General features: G+C 47.6%; 1 protein-coding gene across 4 annotated transcripts in view; it reads left to right on the top strand.

Moving 5' to 3' along the window:
* CRTC3 (CREB regulated transcription coactivator 3) overlaps positions 1 to 20,045 on the top strand; it is a 390,875-nt gene that overhangs the window by 177,600 nt on the left and 193,230 nt on the right. For all 4 annotated transcript variants that reach the window (XM_063925925.1, XM_063925922.1, XM_063925921.1 and 1 more), the window contains one exon: positions 5,256 to 5,375. In XM_063925925.1, coding sequence (XP_063781995.1) covers positions 5,256 to 5,375 — 120 coding nt within the window. The remainder of the gene's footprint in view (positions 1 to 5,255; positions 5,376 to 20,045) is intronic.

Below are 20,045 nucleotides of genomic sequence, written 5' to 3' on the forward strand. Positions count from 1 at the left end.
CGCCCCATCTTGAATCTGAAGTCTCTCAACCCGTATCTGCGGGTGTTAAAATTCAAGATGGAGTCTCTGAGAGTGGTGTTGTCTGCTCTGGAGGAGGGGGAGTTCCTGGTGTCTCTGGATGTCAAGGATACTTACCTTCACCATCCTATGTGGCACCCTCATCAGGCTTACTTCAGGTTCACCATATTGGACAACCATTTACAGTTTCAGGCCTTATGCTTAAGATTATCCACAGCTCCGAGGGTCTTCTCGGTGGTCGTTGTGCAGATGATGCTACAACTGCGCAGGATGGGAGTGAACATATGGCCTAATTCAGACCTGATCGCAGCAGCAAATTTGTTCGCTAATGGGCAAAACCATGCCCACTGCAGGGGGGGCAGATGTAACATGTGCAGAGATAGTTAGATTTGGGTGGGTTATTTTGTTTCTGTGCAGGGTAAATACTGGCTGCTTTATTTTTACACTGCAGTTTAGATTTCAGTTTGAACATACCCCACCCAAATCTAACTATCTCTGCACATGTTACATCTGCCCCCCCTGCAGTGGGCATGGTTTTGCCCATTAGTTAACAAATTTGTTGCTGCGATCAACTCTGCATTAGGTCTATAGTCCCCTACTAGGACGATCTCCTCATAAAGGCTGTGTCCAGGGACCGTCTGCTACACAGGATCGATCTGACTGCCCGCCTACTCACGGATCATGGGTTGATCCTCAATTTCAAGAAATCTCACCTGGAACCGACCTAAAGTCTTCAGTTCCTGGGAATGATACTGGACACGGTATCTCAAAAGGTGTTTCTCCCGATGGACAAGGCCTTGACTATTCAGGCTGTTGTCCGCTCGATGCTCAGTCCTCGCAAGGTGTCTATACATCTTTGCATCAGATTACTGGACAAGATGGGGGCTGCTTACGAGGCAGTCCAATACGGCAGGTTTCTTGCCCGGCTGTTTCAACTGGATCTGCTGGACAAATGGTCGGGTTCTCACCTGCACATGCATCAGGAAGTAATCCTGTCTCCAAAAGCACGGATTTCTCTATCATGGTGGCTTCAGATTCCTCACCTGGTAGAGGGTAGAAGTTTCAATATCCACTTGTGGATTCTACTGACAACGGATGCCAGCCCACGGGGTTGGGGAGCGCAGGTTCCAAGGGGCACGGTTCCAAGGGTTGTGGTCAGTCCAGGAATCTGCTTTACCGATAAACATCCTGGAACTCAGGGCAGTTTACAATGCTCTTCTACAAGCCTCCCCTCTCCTGAAGGGTCAGGCGATCCAGGTTCAATCGGACAGCGCCATGGCGTACATAAACCGACAAGGGGGAACAAGAAGCAGAGCGGCAATGCGAGAGGTGTCAAAAATCCTCCTCTGGGCAGAGGCCAATGCAACGGCCATCTCAGCCGTATTCATTCCAGGAGTGCACAACTGAGAAGCAGACTTCCTCAGCATGCATGACCTCCATCCGGGGGAATGGGGCCTACATCCCCAGGTGTTTCAACAGTTACTTCTCCGGTGGGGCTGTCCGCAGATCGATCTGATGGCTTCTCGTCTCAACAATAAGCTGTGCCGTTACTGTTCCAGAACAAGGGATCCACAGGCTGTAGCAGTGGACGCGCTGACGACACCGTGGATGTACCAGCTTGTATACCTGTTACCTCCGCTACCGCTAATCCCAAGGGTTCTCAAAAGACTAATACGGGAAAGCGTTCAAGCAATCCTAATTGCCCCGGATTGGCCTCGGCGGCCGTGGTACTCGGACCTCCTGACCATGTCTCTGGAGGATCCCTGGCCTCTGCCGCTCCAAGAAGATCTTCAGCAAGGTCCATTTGTCTATCCAGACTTACAGCAGATATGTTTGACTGCCTGGAAGCTGAGAGGGAGATTCTAGCAAGAAAAGGTATTCCCTCCAGGGTTATTTTCAACATGGTCCAGGCCAGGAAGATGGTTACTTTGAAACACTATCATCGTATCTGGAAAAAATATGTTTCCTGGTGTGAAAGTAGAAAGGTGTCTCCCGTGGAATTTAGAATCTGTCATTTTCCACTTTTCCTACAAGCAGGAGTGGATATGGGCCTACATTTAGGCTCCATCAAAGTCCGGATTTCTGTGCTCTATTTTCTTCCAGAAACAATTTGCAGTGTTACCTGAAGCACAGACTTTCCTCAAGGGTGTTCTTCATATACAACCACCCTTTGTGCCTCCCACGGCTCCGTGGGACCTCAATGTGTTTCTGTCCTTTCTCCAATCGGATTGGTTTGAACCTTTGAATATGGTGGAGTTGAAATTTCTCACCTGAAAAACGGTGATGTTATTGGCCTTGGCGTCTGCCAGGCGTGTCTCTGAATTAGGGGCCCTATCTTGTAAGAGCCCTTATTTGATTTTTCATGAAGACAGAGCGAAACTTAGGACCTGCCTAAGGTGGTGTCTGCTTATCATGTGAATCAGCCTATTTTGGTTCCAGTGTTGTCTAATGCTTCCATTGGTCCCGAGTCCTTGGATGTGGTCAGGGCTCTGAAGCTGTATGTCAAAAGGACGGCCCGTCATCGGAAATATGACTCGCTGTTTGTTCTTTATGATGCCTCCAAGATTGGTTGGCCAGCTTCTAAGCAATCTAGTGCTCGTTGGCTTCGGTTGACCATTCAACAAGCCTATACTTCGGTGGCTCTGCCTTTGCCGACGTCTATTCAAGCACACTCGACGAGGTCTGTGGGCTCTTCCTGGGCGGCTGCCCGGGGTGTATTGGCCCTACAATTGTGCCGAGCTGCTACTGGGTCTGGTTCGAACACGTTTGTCAATTTCTATAGGTTCAATACCTTGGCCAAGGATGACCTGCAGTTTGGTCAGGCGGTTTTGCAGGGGTCTCAACACTCTCCCACCTGTTTGGGAGCTTTGGGACTTCCCCATGGTACTAAATACAAGACCCCAGTATCCACTATGACATAAGAGAAAATAGGAATTTAATACCTACCAGTAATTCCTTTTCTCCTAGTCCGTAGTGGATACTGGGCGCCAGGCTCAGTGCTTCGTTCCTGCTTACCTGTGTAAGTATTGGGTTGGACCGGCGTTGTCGTCCCATTATGTTGTTGGGATAGCTGTGCTATCCGGGTTTGGTTGGGTTGCTATCCTCTGTTCTGGTTACCGCCCTCCTTCCGTTTCTGGTTGTGTTGGCTTGTTGCCGCACCGCTGTTGTATTGTTCTTCTCTCATGTTATGTCCGTCTCCTCGGGGCACAGTTTTCCTAGACTGAGTCTGGTAGGATGGGCGTAGAGGGGAGGAGCCAGCACACACATACACACACACACTAAAAGTTTTAAAGTGCCAAGGCTCCAGTGGACCCGGTCTATACCCCATGGTACAAAAGTACAAGACCCCAGTATCCACTACGGACTAAGAGAAAACGAATTACCGGTAGGTGTTAAATTCCTATTTTTTTTGCCCCCTTCATTATTAAATATTCAATTTAATAAATTCTTAATTGATGTTTATTCAAGGAAAGAGAGTCCCCTCACTGCCAGCCAAATACATATAACGTGGCTATTGTGGGAAATATCTTGTGATTGACTGAAGGGACGTAAGGTGATGATCCTATAGGAATACAAATAAAGAAATTCTTCTTTTTCTTTTTTTTATTAATATGTTAATGAGTGAGGATTTTGTTGACTTGCTGCTTCGCACTGTTTCTCTCTACTGGCCAGCCTGTTAAATATTATGTAATATTTTATCAAGTGCATAGCGGTGTATGCTCTCCGTTTCACTTATGGTTTACACCTGTATTCTATAACACAAGCATCATGCCAGTAAATAATTGGGCTGCTGCTGCAAAAAAAAACCCCTGTATGTTTCAGCTATGTTTTTCAGTTACAACATTTTTTGACCATTTTTGACTCTGTAAGTTCTGGGCACACCCCTTATAGTGTCATCTATGGCTGGCGCACTCAAGCTGCCCCAGCTGCTCTGCGCCATGCCCGCTTCCTAGCCGGAACACTAGATATTTGTTTCTTTTGATCGACTGTTTAATGTGTCATAACTATATTGGGGGAATTCAATTATTTTCTTGCACCCGTAGCTCCTATCTAAAATGATGGGCGATATTCAATTGTTTGTGCTGCTGGGCGAGAGTGCTGCCAAAATACACCAGAATTATTTGCGTAAAGTGGATAAACCCGTGCAGACTACTAGGCGTGCTATTAAGGCAGCAGTTTAGGCGGATTTCTGCTCGCCGCCTCAGGAGGGTCTGAGTAGATACAACTGGTGCCCACGGCACTCGCCCCCAGTAACACAAACAATTGAATAGCTTCTGGTCACTTTAAACGGGAGCTGCAGCAGTGGAAAACAATTGATTTCCCCGCAAAAGATTTTTTTTTTTTTTTTTTAAACATAATTATTCTTACCTGCATATAGTAGACTGGCATGCCATGCAGCAAGCCGTGTTGCAGCATGCTGCATCGAGGAGCATGGCTATATCTGCATGTAGTTGTGAAATGGCACATCGCACCAGCTGGGATCATAAGTTTCCCCATAAAGATGCGAGGGAAAACTTGTGATGTTTGCACGATCTTATATAGCAACTGTTTTTGCCTCCGTGCAACGTGGCGTTATCCAACAGCACTGTGTTGAATTGAATTGGCCCCAATGTTATTTGTCCAGGTCTATATTACTGTGTAAATAAATTGTGTATAGTATGCGCTTTCAATGCATTATGGGTTTTTTGAGTCTATTAGCCTCCAGGGTGGGGGGGGGGGGGGGGGGGGAGTTTCTCTCTACAGCTCTTCACATCCAACATGATAAGCGCTCACCTGTATTCAGTCTGATTCAAATTAGAAATGTGAGATGTATTTATTCACCATCCTTTTAGACATTTTTCTGTTTTTTGGTATAAACGTTTAATAGAATAAAAAAAATAATATTAAGCTTTCAAAGAATTATGTATGTTTCATATTAACAAAGGTGCTTTTAAGGTGTAATGGAGTTCTGAGCGACGTGCTCTTGTGTACAGTTCTGATTGATATGGAAGCCAATCTTTGCACACTGTCCTGCGCATCTCTATGGGATACAAGGAAAACTGAGGGAAGATACTAGTTGGGACATTCTTTCACATGACCATTTGAGGAGTTATTTCCAGTGGCTGCAGAAATGGGAAGAGATAAAAGCTACAATCTCATTAATAGGAGACTTCAAAGATATTCAAAATATAGCTTTGGTTTTTTTTTGTTAATGATGTATTATATTTTGTTGCTAATGTAGCTTCTCTATATTACAGACTTCCTTTCATCACACGGATAACATACGAGGCATGAGGCACAATGGCCTGGTGGAGAGGGCTTCACGTAACCGCCTGCACTCCCCTCATCACAGACCTGTAGAGAAGCATGGACGTCAGATATCCTTTACGGTTGAAGACAGGGTGGAGATGAAGCTGGCTGTAGTGCCTGTGCTCTTGCAGTGGCTTTATTCTTTAACCTCTCCTTAGGGCTTGTTGCACTTCATATAAACACTGAGATCTTGTCTAGATGCCAGCTCATTAGAATAACTCTTACAGCAGCGAGCACTTATCCCATTAGGCCATGGCTTGGAGCCGTTTATTTTTTGTTACAGATGGTTGTAACTTTAGTGTTGTGCCATTCCACTTGCATTTATAGTTTCCTGCGCAGCTTTACTTAATATTTTACACACACACTTTTTTTTTTTTTTTTTTTACTTTGGTAATATACAGTTTTACCTTTTTGCTTTGTGTCTTATGATTATTTTTTTTTTTTAAATGTTGTAGTTTCTTTTAATCTGTATATGCTATGTTCAGCATTACTGAGGACAAGACTTATTTATACTGCTGGATTTATGTACTGCTTCGTATGCTGCAATGTATGTAACTTTATTTTTCTCAATTTTTTCAAAGAATATTCAGTTTTATATAAGAAACATAAATATGATATCTATATTTGGAGTGATCAGCATTAAAGTGAACCGAGTACTTTTTTTTCAACATTTCGTGCTACCACGGCTATGATATAGTGGAAACCTCACATTAATAATATAGTACCATGTTTCATTTATACTATTTTATACAAAGCAGTAAAATTAAAGTCAGTGGAAAATTAGCTACAGTTCTTAAACTTTGAGATCTATATTCTCAAGATTGACTCTCATGGACTTGGTTCCACTTTAACGCTAAACCTTTAATTTATGGATTGTACGGACACAGATTTCTAGCAGGGTAGTAACCCTAAAGGTGTCATTTCAAACATTATTTGAATGTAGTACAAGACAGTTTGTCCTGTTTTTACCCACGTTTATGCTTTAGGGGTCAATTTAATTAGGAGCGATGAGTAAGTGTAGCTATATGCCACACTTACTGGATTCATGGATTTTTATTCGCAGCCCCATAAGGCTGCATACAAAAAATCAGTAAGTCTGGGGTGAGACCAGGCCACGAGAGAGGCGAGTCCTGCTGCCTTTGCCAGCATTTATACGCTGTTGCAAGAGCAACTCGCTCCCTTAACCCCTAATTGAATTGTGCCCTTAGTAGAAATGTTGAAATATTCTATTTATTGATAAGGCGCCTCCAAAGGTTTGCAGCACTGTACAAATATCATAGACCAAAACGTGACATTAAATGACAGTGCAGATCATTATACAATATCATACAGTTACGAATAGCAGAACAAATAGCAGCCAGTTTCAAGGTGAGGCTGAGCGTCTCGTTGTGATTTGTGGCTGAGCAGGAGAAGTGAGGGGACACAACACGGAATAAATCAGCCTGTGCCTAGGATAGGGTACATTAGTCGAGACTAGAACTACTGAAAGGAGGCTAGGAGACCAGGGGGAGGTACAGGGATATATTTAAAATACCAAAATATACAGTACTCAAAGAAATTCCCCGTTGGTATTTACCAGCACGCCATCAATTCTTATAACATGATTTATTAGAAATAAAAACGCAATTGGGCATAAGTAATGGTAAATGAAGTCCTTTGTTTAAATGAAATCAGTACTCTATATGTACAGTACCTTCATGTCCAGTGACTTTCATAAAAAGTGTTTAGCAAGTACATGCACCGGGTATTTCAGACACCACATATAACAAATGTTAATTGGGTTTAAACACCAAGGTTCTTTCTCTAACGTCCTAAGTGGATGCTGGGACTCCGTAAGGACCATGGGGAATAGCGGCTCCGCAGGAGACTGGGCACAAAAGTAAAAGCTTGAACTAGCTGGTGTGCACTGGCTCCTCCCCCTATGACCCTCCTCCAAGCCCCAGTTAGATTTTTGTGCCCGAACGAGAAGGGTGCATGCTAGGTGGCTCTCCTGAGCTGCTTAGAGTAAAAGTTTATTTTAGGTTTTTTATTTTCAGTGAGTCCTGCTGGCAACAGGCTCACTGCATCGTGGGACTAAGGGGAGAAGAAACGAACTCACCTGCGTGCAGAGTGGATTGGGTTTCTTAGGCTACTGGACATTAGCTCCAGAGGGACGATCACAGGTTCAGCCTGGATGGGTCCCGGAGCCGCGCCGCCGGCCCCCTTACAGAGCCAGAAGAACGAAGAGGTCCGGTGAAATCGGCGGCAGAAGACGTTCCTGTCTTCAACTAAGGTAGCGCACAGCACTGCAGCTGTGCGCCATTGCTCTCAGCACACTTCACACTCCGGTCACTGAGGGTGCAGGGCGCTGGGGGGGAGCGCCCTGAGACGCAATAAAAACAGAAATACCTTAGGATGGCAAAAGAAATACATCACATATAGCTCCTGGGCTATATGGATGTATTTAACCCCTGCCAGTTTTCCAGAAAAAAGCGGGAGATAAGGCCGTCGTGAAGGGGCGGAGCCTATCTCCTCAGCACACAAGCGCCATTTTCCCTCACAGTTCCGCTGGAAGGACGGCTCCCTGACTCTCCCCTGCAGTCCCTACAGAATCAGGGTAAAAACGAGAGAGGGGGGGCACTATTGGCAGCTAAATTATAAACAGCAGCTATAAAAGGGAGTAACACTTATATAAGGTTATCCCTATATATATATATATATAGCGCTCTGGTGTGTGCTGGCAAACTCTCCCTCTGTCTCCCCAAAGGGCTAGTGGGGTCCTGTCCTCTATCAGAGCATTCCCTGTGTGTGTGCTGGGTGTCGGTACGATTGTGTCGACATGTATGAGGAGGAAAATGATGTGGAAGCAGAGCAATTGCCTGTATTAGTGATGTCACCCCCTAGGGAGTCGACACCTGACTGGATGGTTGTATTTAAAGAACTACGTGACAATGTCAGCACTTTACAAAAAACTGTTGACGACATGAGACAGCCGACAAATCAATTAGTGCCTGTCCAGGCGTCTCAGACACCGTCAGGGGCGATAAAACGCCCGTTACCTCAGTGGGTCGACACAGACCCAGACGACGGTGAGGAGACAAACGTAATGTCCAGTAGGGCCACACGTTACATGATCACGGCAATGAAGGAGGCATTGAACATTTCTGACACTACAAGTACCACAAAGAAGGGTATTATGTGGGGAGTGAAAAAACTACCAGTAGCTTTTCCTGAGTCAGATGAATTAAATGAGGTGTGTGATAAAGCGTTGGTTTCCCCCGATAAAAAAGTGCTAATTTCTAATAAATTATTGGCACTATACCCTTTCCCGCCAGAGGTTAGGGCGCGTTGGGAAACACCCCCTAAAGTAGATAAAGCGCTCACACGTTTATCTAAACAAGTAGCGTTACCGTCTCCTGATACGGCCGCCCTCAAAGAACCAGCGGATAGAAGGCTGGAAAATATCCTGAAGGGGTATATACACACATACTGGTGTTATACTGCGACCAGCAATCGTATCAGCCTGGATGTGCAGTGCTGGAGTGGCGTGGTCGGATTCCCTGACTGAAAATATTGATACCCTGGATAGGGACAGTATATTACTAACTATAGAGCATTTGAAGGATGCATTACTATATATGCGTGATGCACAGAGGGATATTTGCACCCTGGCATCAAGAGTGAGTGCTATGTCCATTTCTGCCAGAAGAGCGTTATGGACGCGACAGTGGTCAGGGGATGCGGATTCCAAACGACATATGGAAGTATTGCCGTTTAAAGGAGAGGAGTTATTTGGGGCCGGTCTATCGGACCTGGTGGCCACGGCAACGGCCGGAAAGTCCACCTTTTTACCCCAGGTCACCTCTCAGCAGAAAAAGACACCGTCTTTTCAAACTCAGTCCTTTCGTTCCCATAAGTACAGGCGGGCAAAAGGCCACTCATTTCTGCCCCGGGGCAGAGGAAGAGGAAAAAGACTGCACCAGGCAGCCTCTTCCCAGGAGCAGAAGCCCTCCTCTGCTTCTGCCAAGTCTTCAGCATGACGCTGGGGCTTTACAAGCGGACTCGGACATGGTGGGGGCCCGTCTCAAAAATTTCAACGCGCAGTGGGCTCACTCGCAAGTGGACCCCTGGATTCTGCAGGTAGTATCACAGGGGTACAAACTGGAATTCGAGACGTCTCCCCCTCGCCGGTTCCTGAAGTCTGCTCTACCAAAGTCTCCCTCCGACAGGGAGGCAGTTTTGGAAGCCATTCACAAGCTGTATTCCCAGCAGGTGATAATCAAGGTACCTCTCCTACAACAGGGAAAGGGGTATTATTCCACGCTGTTTGTGGTACCGAAGCCGGACGGCTCGGTGAGACCAATTTTAAATCTAAAATCCTTGAACACTTACATAAAGAGGTTCAAATTCAAGATGGAGTCACTCAGAGCAGTGATAGCAAACCTGGAAGAAGGGGACTATATGGTGTCTCTGGACATCAACGATGCTTATCTCCACGTCCCAATCTACCCTTCTCACCAAGGGTACCTCAGGTTTGTAGTACAAAACTGTCATTATCAGTTTCAGACGCTGCCGTTTGGGTTGTCCACGGCACCTCGGGTCTTTACCAAGGTAATGGCCGAAATGATGATTCTTCTTCGAAGAAAAGGCGTTTTAATTATCCCTTACTTGGACAATCTCCTGATAAGGGCAAGGTCCAGGGAACAGTTAGAAGTCGGAGTAGCACTATCTCAGTTAGTGTTACGTCAGCACGGGTGGATCCTAAATATTCCAAAATCGCAGCTGATTCCAACGACACGTCTCCTGTTCCTAGGAATGATTCTGGACACAGTCCAGAAAAAGGTGTTTCTCCCAGAGGAGAAGGCCAGGGAGTTATCCGAGCTAGTCAGGAATCTCCTAAAACCAGGCCAGGTGTCAGTGCATCAGTGCACGACGGTCCTGGGAAAAATGGTGGCTTCTTACGAAGCGATTCCATTTGGAAGATTCCATGCAAGAACGTTTCAGTGGGATCTTCTGGACAAATGGTCCGGATCGCATCTTCAGATGCATCAGCGGATAACCCTGTCGCCAAGGACAAGGGTGTCTCTTCTGTGGTGGCTGCAGTGTGCTCATCTACTAGAGGGCCGCAGATTCGGCATTCAGGATTGGATCCTGGTGACCACAGATGCCAGCCTGAGAGGCTGGGGAGCAGTCACACAGGGACAAAATTTCCAGGGCTTGTGGTCAAGCATGGAAACATCTCTTCATATAAACATTCTGGAACTAAGGGCCATTTACAATGCCCTAAGTCAAGCAAAACCCCTGCTCAGGGTCAGGCGGTATTGATCCAATCGGACAACATCACGTCAGTCGCCCACGTAAACAGACAGGGCGGCACGAGAAGCAGGAGGGCGATGGCAGAAGCTGCAAGGATTCTTCGCTGGGCGGAGAATCATGTGATAGCACTGTCAGCAGTGTTCATTCCGGGAGTGGACAACTGGGAAGCGGACTTCCTCAGCAGACACGACCTTCACCCGGGGGAGTGGGGACTTCATCCAGAAGTCTTCCAAGAGATGGTAAACCGTTGGGAAAAACCAAAGGTGGACATGATGGCGTCCCGTCTCAACAAAAAACTAGACAGATATTGCGCCAGGTCAAGGGACCCTCAGGCAATAGCGGTGGACGCTCTGGTAACACCATGGGTGTACCAGTCAGTGTATGTGTTCCCTCCTCTGCCTCTCATACCAAAAGTACTGAGAATCATAAAAAGGAGAGGAGTAAGAACTATACTCGTGGTTCCGGATTGGCCAAGAAGGACTTGGTACCCGGAACTTCAAGAGATGCTCACGGAGGACCCGTGGCCTCTACCTCTAAGAAAGGACCTGCTCCAGCAGGGACCTTGTCTGTTCCAAGACTTACCGCGGCTGCGTTTGACGGCATGGCGGTTGAACGCCGGATCCTGAAGGAAAAAGGCATTCCAGAAGAAGTCATCCCTACCCTGATAAAGGCCAGGAAGGATGTAACCGCAAAACATTATCACCGCATTTGGCGAAAATATGTTGCGTGGTGTGAGGCCCCTACAGAGGAATTTCAACTGGGTCGCTTCCTACATTTCCTGCAAACAGGACTGTCTATGGGCCTAAAATTATGGTCCATTAAGGTTCAAATTTCGGCCCTGTCGATTTTCTTCCAAAAAGAACTGGCTTCAGTGCCTGAAGTCCAGACGTTTGTCAAAGGGGTACTGCATATACAGCCTCCTTTTGTGCCCCCGGTGGCACCTTGGGATCTCAATGTGGTTTTGGGGTTCCTAAAATCACATTGGTTTGAACCACTCACCACTGTGGAATTAAAATATCTCACATGGAAGGTGGTAATGCTGTTAGCCCTGGCTTCAGCCAGGCGTGTCTCAGAATTGGCGGCTTTATCTTATAAAAGCCCTTACCTGATTTTTCACACGGATAGGGCAGAATTGAGGACTCGTCCTCAATTTCTCCCAAAGGTGGTTTCAGCGTTTCACGTGAACCAGCCTATTGTGGTGCCTGCGGCTACTAGGGACTTGGAGGACTCCAAGTTACTGGACGTAGTCAGGGCCCTCAAAATATATATTTCCAGGACTGCTGGAGTCAGGAAATCTGACTCGCTGTTTATCCTGTATGCACCCAACAAGCTGGGTGCTCCTGCTTCTAAGCAGACGATTGCTCGTTGGATTTGTAGTACAATTCAGCTTGCGCATTCTGTGGCAGGCCTGCCACAGCCAAGATCTGTAAAAGCCCATTCCACAAGGAAGGTGGGCTCATCTTGGGCGGCTGCCCGAGGGGTCTCGGCTTTACAACTTTGCCGAGCAGCTACTTGGTCAGGGGCAAACACGTTTGCTAAATTCTACAAATTTGATACCCTGGCTGAGGAGGACCTTGAGTTCTCTCATTCGGTGCTGCAGAGTCATCCGCACTCTCCCGCCCGTTTGGGAGCTTTGGTATAATCCCCATGGTCCTTACGGAGTCCCAGCATCCACTTAGGACGTTAGAGAAAATAAGAATTTACTTACCGATAATTCTATTTCTCATAGTCCGTAGTGGATGCTGGGCGCCCATCCCAAGTGCGGATTGTCTGCAATACTTGTATATAGTTATTGTTACAAAATTCGGGTTATTATTGTTGTGAGCCATCTTTTCAGAGGCTCCTTCGTTTATCATACTGTTAACTGGGTTCAGATCACAGGTTGTACGGTGTGATTGGTGTGGCTGGTATGAGTCTTACCCGGGATTCAATATCCTTCCTTATTATGTACGCTCGTCCGGGCACAGTATCCTAACTGAGGCTTTGAGGAGGGTCATAGGGGGAGGAGCCAGTGCACACCAGCTAGTTCAAGCTTTTACTTTTGTGCCCAGTCTCCTGCGGAGCCGCTATTCCCCATGGTCCTTACGGAGTCCCAGCATCCACTACGGACTATGAGAAATAGAATTATCGGTAAGTAAATTCTTATTTTTTTAAGGTAATAGTATTGCACTAAACAATACAAGCAAAATACAGTAAAAAATACCAAGAGGAACCTTTCCATTAATTGTTCTTTGTAATGGGCAGCCCAAGCTTGCCATGTAGTGGTCTCAGCTCCTTCACTTTGGATGCTGGCATTCACAACGGAGGGGATCCTTGCTATCTGCTCCAAATGTCCAACTGTGTCTGAATACAAATCTGTATAGGGTGCATATCGGAGAAAGCTTGTGTGGAAGCTTTTTCGAAGTACAATCTGGTATGCAGCCTGCATTTTAAACACAGTCATGTATTAATGTTTGATGCCTTTTAGTGATTTTCACAAATGTGTACATACAGGTATTCAATGTGTATACATTTCATATAAGGACTTCCTTTACTATAACATATGCCCACTTGATATCTTCAGAAACATCCAAAAGACACATTTGTACTTAGGTTATACTACCCATCTGTGCATATATATTTATGTACCTTACTATATTTTTGCAAGGAAAGGATTATTATATACAGTATCTAGATTTACCATCTCTTCCATGCTATATGATGTTCCATTATATAATATTGGCTGGGTCAGTTTTTGCCATCACTAGTCACTTTGAGCTGGCTAACACCCCACCCCCCTTTTTGTCAGAGATAAAATTATGCTGGTGATGTCGATAGTAAAAGGAGGATAACACGAGGAAAAAATTTTATACTTGTGACAGGTGGTGCTAAAGGAGAATGGTGTGCACCAGAGAGGGTAATAGGTGGGAGAGTAGGAAGGGAGTGGGATGGGTAGGAAGGCTTTTATGAAAAGGATGGTTTATAGAATGTATTTGTAAAGAGAATGGTGGATAGTCGTAATCGATGTGTCCTCCTGAGGTGGGTTGCAGTGTGCAGTGCAAGAGAAGTCTTGGAGGCTGGAGTTAGAAATGGTAATTAAAAGAGAGGTGATGACTCGCTGTTGTGTGGATGGAAATGAGACTGGAAATTTATGGAGGAGAAGAGTGCAGATGAGTTGTTTGAACTGCATTTGACAGTGAAAAGAAGCATTTGAGAGGAAAGCTAGAGAGGAGGCTGTTACAGTAGTCCAGACATGAGATAACAATCAAGTGCATGAGTCGCGTCCACGGTGAAAGGGTTTGATCCAAGAGGTATTGCAAAGGCAGAATGATACTGGTTGTGGGCAGTGAAGGGCAGGGAGAAAGCATGGATGATGCCCAGGGAGCAGACTTGTGGGACAGAGGTGAAGTTAGTGTTTTCATAGATCGAGAATGGGAAATTAGGAGGACCTGTAGATTTGAAGGATGGGATGATAAATTCAATTTAAGACATGTTAAGTTTGAAAAAGTGCTGTGACATAATAGTGAAGTTAGGAAACAGGCCGTGGGATACACAAATACGGAGGGAGGAGGAGGGAGACAATGGAGGGAAGGTACTCTAAATATGGGTTTAATTATATTAGGGGTGGAATATGGGGCTGAAAGAGTTGATGGGATCACCTAGGACAATTGTACAAGGAGAAGAAAAGGGGAATAGAATGGACACTTTGGGACACAGATATGTAGATGAAGAGGCCTGCCTGGAGCCAGCCTTTAATCTGTGTGTCCCACTCCCGGCCGCTTGTGTGCGCGCTGTGCTGCGCCGGCGTCTGACGTTGGGCGCCGCACAGCGTGCATAGCGCGCAGACAGTATCGTTCCTCCGTCCGCGGCCCCCCCACCCGCCCGCCCGCGCCCACAGCAGTACTCCTGGCTCCCAGCACCGCAGTGTCAGTGACAGGTAAGTTAAAATCTGTCTGGCACTGTGTGGGGTCGTTTATGTTTCTGGCACTGTGGGGGCATTATGTTTCTGGCACTGTGGGGGCATATCTGCACTGTGGGGGCATACCTGCTCTGTGGGGGCATTATGTTTCTGGCACTGTGGGGGCATATCTGCACTGTGGGGGCATTATGTTTCTGGCACTGTGGGGGCATATCTGCACTGTGGGGGCATTATGTTTCTGGCACTGTGGGGGCATACGCATATCTGCACTGTGGGGGCATTATGTTTCTGGCACTGTGGGGGCATATCTGCACTGTGGGGGCATTATGTTTCTGGCACTGTGGGGGCATACCTGCACTGTGGGGGCATTATGTTTCTGGCACTGTGGGGGCATATCTGCACTGTGGGGGCATTATGTTTCTGGCACTGTGGGGGCATTTATGTTTCTGGCACTGTGGGGGCATATCTGCACTGTGGGGGCATTTATGTATCTGGCACTGTGGGGGCATATCTGCACTGTGGGGGCTTTTATGTTTTGTGGCACGGCGGGCATTTATTTATCTGGCACTGTGGGGGCATTTATGTTTTGTGGCACTGGGGGCATTTATGTATCTGGCACTTATGTATCTGGCACTGTGGGTTCATTGATCCATCTGGCACTGTGGGGGCACTTATGTATCTGGCATTGTGTGGTCATTTATGTATCTGGCATTGTGGGGGCATTTATGTATCTGGCACTGGGGGCATATCTGCACTGTGTGGCCATTTATGTATCTGGCACTGCTGGGGGGCATGTCACGTGTAGCTGGCACTGCTGGGGGGTATGTCACGTGTAGCTGGCACTGCTGGGGGGCATGTCACGTGTAGCTGGCACTGCTGGGGGGCATATCATGTAGTGTATCTACTAGGCGTCTGTGGCTAGGCAATGTGTCTATCGTGCGCTGCCTGGCGCAAAGTGTCTATCGTGCTCTGCCTGGCGCAAAGTGTCTATCGTGCTCTGCCTGGCGCAAAGTGTCTATCGTGCGCTGCCTGGCTGGAGGTAGAGACGGTGAATTTGAAATAGAGGATGACTGACTAAGGTACAGTAGAGTAGTATTCAGGCAATGGAGACACATAGATGAAATGTAGGTAAGCAATTAGAGGTGGGCAGTCAAGTGGAGAGCAGAAGCTGCAAAAGAGGGTGAGGTAAGATATGTGGAAAGAGTACCAGATAAATTAGAAGGGATGTAGTTGGCATCCCAATGCTTAGAATGCCGGCGGTCAGAGGACTGGCGCCGGAATCCCAACACCTGTCATATTCCCGATGCCGGAATGACGTCCGTCAACATTCCGAACGTAAGTATGCCGGGGAGGGTTTGGTTTAGACTGCAGGAAGGGAAGGTTAGGCTTACCCACCAGGTGTCGGGATTCAGACCGCCAGGATGCCACTGTCAGTCGTGTGACTCAGGGCCGGCTCCAGGCATGTTCGACTAGAGCGGCCGCGCGGGGCGCCACTCTTATAGGGCGCCGCACGCTGCGGCCGCCATATTCCTGCCTGGAGCCAGCCTTTAATCTGTGTGTCCCACTCCCGGCCGCTTGTGTGCGCGCTATGCAGCGCGCTGTGCTGCGCCGGCGTCTGACGTTGGGCGCCGCACAGCGTGCATAGCGCGCAGACAGTATCGTTCCTCCGTCCGCGGCCCCCCCCACCCGCCCGCCCGCGCCCACAGCAGTACTCCTGGCTCCCAGCACCGCAGTGTCAGTGACAGGTAAGTTAAAATCTCTCTGGCACTGTGTGGGGTCGTTTATGTTTCTGGCACTGTGGGGGCATATCTGCACTGTGGGGGCATTATGTTTCTGGCACTGTGGGGGCATACCTGCACTGTGGGGGCATTATGTTTCTGGCACTGTGGGGGCATATCTGCACTGTGGGGGCATTATGTTTCTGGCACTGTGGGGGCATATCTGCACTGTGGGGGCATTATGTTTCTGGCACTGTGGGGGCATACGCATATCTGCACTGTGGGGGCATTATGTTTCTGGCACTGTGGGGGCATATCTGCACTGTGGGGGCATTATGTTTCTGGCACTGTGGGGGCATACCTGCACTGTGGGGGCATTATGTTTCTGGCACTGTGGGGGCATATCTGCACTGTGGGGGCATTATGTTTCTGGCACTGTGGAGGCATTATGTTTCTGGCACTGTGGGGGCATATCTGCACTGTGGGGGCATTTATGTTTCTGGCACTGTGGGGGCATATCTGCACTGTGGGGGCATTTATGTATCTGGCACTGTGGGGGCATATCTGCACTGTGGGGGCTTTTATGTTTTGTGGCACGGCGGGCAATTATTTATCTGGCACTGTGGGGGCATTTATGTTTTGTGGCACTGGGGGCATTTATGTATCTGGCACTTATGTATCTGGCACTGTGGGGTCATTGATGCATCTGGCACTGTGGGGGCACTTTTATGTATCTGGCATTGTGTGGTCATTTATGTATCTGGCATTGTGGGGGCATTTATGTATCTGGCACTGGGGGCATATCTGCACTGTGTGGCCATTTATGTATCTGGCACTGCTGGGGGGCATGTCACGTGTAGCTGGCACTGCTGGGGGGCATGTCACGTGTAGCTGGCACTGCTGGGGGGCATGTCACGTGTAGCTGGCACTGCTGGGGGGCATATCATGTAGTGTATCTACTAGGCGTCTGTGGCTAGGCAATGTGTCTATCGTGCTCTGCCTGGCGCAAAGTGTCTATCGTGCTCTGCCTGGCGCAAAGTGTCTATCGTGCTCTGCCTGGCGCAAAGTGTCTATCGTGCGCTGCCTGGCTCAAAGTGTCTATCGTGCTCTGCCTGGCGCAAAGTGTCTATCGTGCTCTGCCTGGCGCAAAGTGTCTATCGTGCTCTGCCTGGCGCAAAGTGTCTATCGTGCTCTGCCTGGCGCAAAGTGTCTATCGTGCTCTGCCTGGCGTAAAGTGTCTATCGTGCTCTGCCTGGCGCAAAGTGTCTATCGTGCTCTGCCTGGCGCAAAGTGTCTAATGTGCTCTGCCTGGCGCAAAGTGTATAGGAGGTTCTACCTGGCGCAAAGTGTATAGGAGGTTCTACCTGGCGCAAAGTGTATTAGCTGCACTACTATGTGGTGTAATGCGAATTGCCACTATTCTGTGGTCATGCACCTTCCCCACGAAGCAACGCCCCTAAATTTTTGCTGCGCGCCTTCGGCGCGCACTGTCCCTGCTTCAGCATGTGGGTGGAGGAGCACCAAGCATTACAGTATGTACATCATTTTGCCCTCCTCACTTAAAAATGTGCCCTCCTTGTGATCAGCACCCTGCCCTAAAACGTGAACACTATCATGTGTAGCTGGCACTGCTGGGGGTCTATTGTGTGTAGCTGGCACTGCTGCGGGGCATGTCATGTGTAGCTGGCACTGCTGCGGGGCATGTCATGTGTAGCTGGCACTGCTGCGGGGCATGTCATGTGTAGCTGGCACTGCTGCGGGGCATGCCATGTGTTGCTGGCACTGCTGCGGGGCATGTCATGTGTAGCTGGCACTACACTGGAGACATTGTGTGTAAGGAACACGACTGTGGCTGTTCTGCATAAGGCTGCTAATTGTGTGCATAGAGGGGGTGTGAAAAAATACATTTATTTATAGTTTAATAATATGAAGTTACGAGGCCACACCCACTTTCCCAGAGACCACGCCCACTTTCCCTGAACCGCATAGGGGTTGGGGGGCGCTTTTACATTTTCTCGCTCAGGGTGCTAGTAGGCCTGGAGCCGGCCCTGGTGTGACTGCTGGCATCCTAAGCACTGGAATCCTGTACCCAACCCAATTACAGTGCATTACTTCAAAGTGAAGAGCAAGGGTCTCCTAAAACAAAAAGTGAGTTATGCGATAGTAGGTAGAAAAAAAAGAGCAATAGCAGTGCTAACTTATACCACTTTTACACTCGCAGGAAAGTTCATTCCCGGGAATGTGTCCCGGTATATTTGCCGGGACACATTCCCGGGAATGACCCTTTCACATTAGCGGGCTGACCCGGCATATTGCCGGGTCAGTGACGTCACCGCCGAGTCTCCCAGAGGCGGTGCTTGGAGATAATCTTCTCCAAGCACCGCCTCCTCCTATGAAGAGAACGGGTGCCGGGTCGCCTTGACCCGGTATACCCGTTTACACTGGCAGCTTCCCGGGACGGTCCCGGGTTCAACCCTGCTTTTGACCTGGGATGAAATCCCGGGATGCTCGTCCCGGGAAATTGTCCCTGTACCCATTTACACTGAGAAGAATCCCGGGATGATGCGCGTTCACGTGCAATATCCCGGGATTTTTCTGCGAGTGTAAAAGGGGGTATTACCTACTGGAGAAAGGCTGGTAGAAATTACAGTAAACAATGTATCATAAATAAAAAAGACACATAATATAAGTTTCTAATTTCACATACAAATAATGTACTGTAAATTAGTATGTCGAACTTCCACTGGAAAAATTATTAACGTTTCTAATATTGTTTATGGGCCAAACTCCAGTAGATTTGTTGATGGTTGCTTCAAGGATGTGATGCAAAGTTTGAGAAATGCTGATGGCCAGAAAAATGTAAATGTACTCGCTTAATAGAGGCTTTTCTATTTATTATATATTTAAGGTGGTTGCGGTCACCTATAGGCAGCTGCTTTTTCCGGCTGATATTGCTCAGTGCCTGATCTATTTTATATGCGGATAACTGCCAGAATAAGGGAGATGGATGGAGTTGTCCATGATAATACAGAGGGTGGGGAACTAGAGCAAAGGGAAATCAAGGGTCCTCGAGGGTGAATGCAGTAGATGCACTGACTAGACCAAGCTCTAGTGTGGTGGTGGAAGAGTGCAGGACATAGAGTGAAAGTCAGTCAGTAGGCAGCCCATCAGTGGTCCATAGGTGACAGAGGCTACTGAACAGGACCCAGGGTGAGGGAAAATATTGTTACCTGCATATAAACAATCATTGTATTGTGTTTTATTCTATCACTAAGCAATTTCCGTACGTGGTAAGCCCGCAGCTAACGCACGTTAACTCATAGCTCCTGGTTTAAGTGCTGGGAGATGTGGAATTTCTGCGTGCCGTAAGTACCAAGGGTGCACGTAACACACATCTTCCACGCAGTTCCTGAGGCTGGGAGTAAAAAGTGCACACTTGGATTACTGTGTCATTGCATAGCTCTGTCAGTTAAACCTGGGAGCTAGTTAGAAAGCATTAGCTGCAGGCTTATCAGGTATGGTAAGTGCTTATTGCTCATAGTAGGTGGCAGTAATTGAGGAGCTTGGAGCAGAGCTGCAACCGCACAGTAAGTACGTGGATAATTGAATCAGCCCCATATATGGCACTTCGATTAATACTATGCTGACAATGTGCCATCTGGTAACCGTGGCACTTCACAGGCACAATATTGATAATTTTACCTCATACCTTACATCTTCTAGGGTTGTGAAGTAAAACGAGCAATGTTGCTTTCTTGTGATTATCCAAGATGGACACTACTGCCCAGCTTTTCTTGTTTCTACAACAATTTTTGCTTATTCCCCCA

Source organism: Pseudophryne corroboree, chromosome 6 (genome assembly GCF_028390025.1).
Source record: "Pseudophryne corroboree isolate aPseCor3 chromosome 6, aPseCor3.hap2, whole genome shotgun sequence".
In the NCBI taxonomy this organism is placed as follows: Eukaryota; Metazoa; Chordata; class Amphibia; order Anura; family Myobatrachidae; genus Pseudophryne; species Pseudophryne corroboree.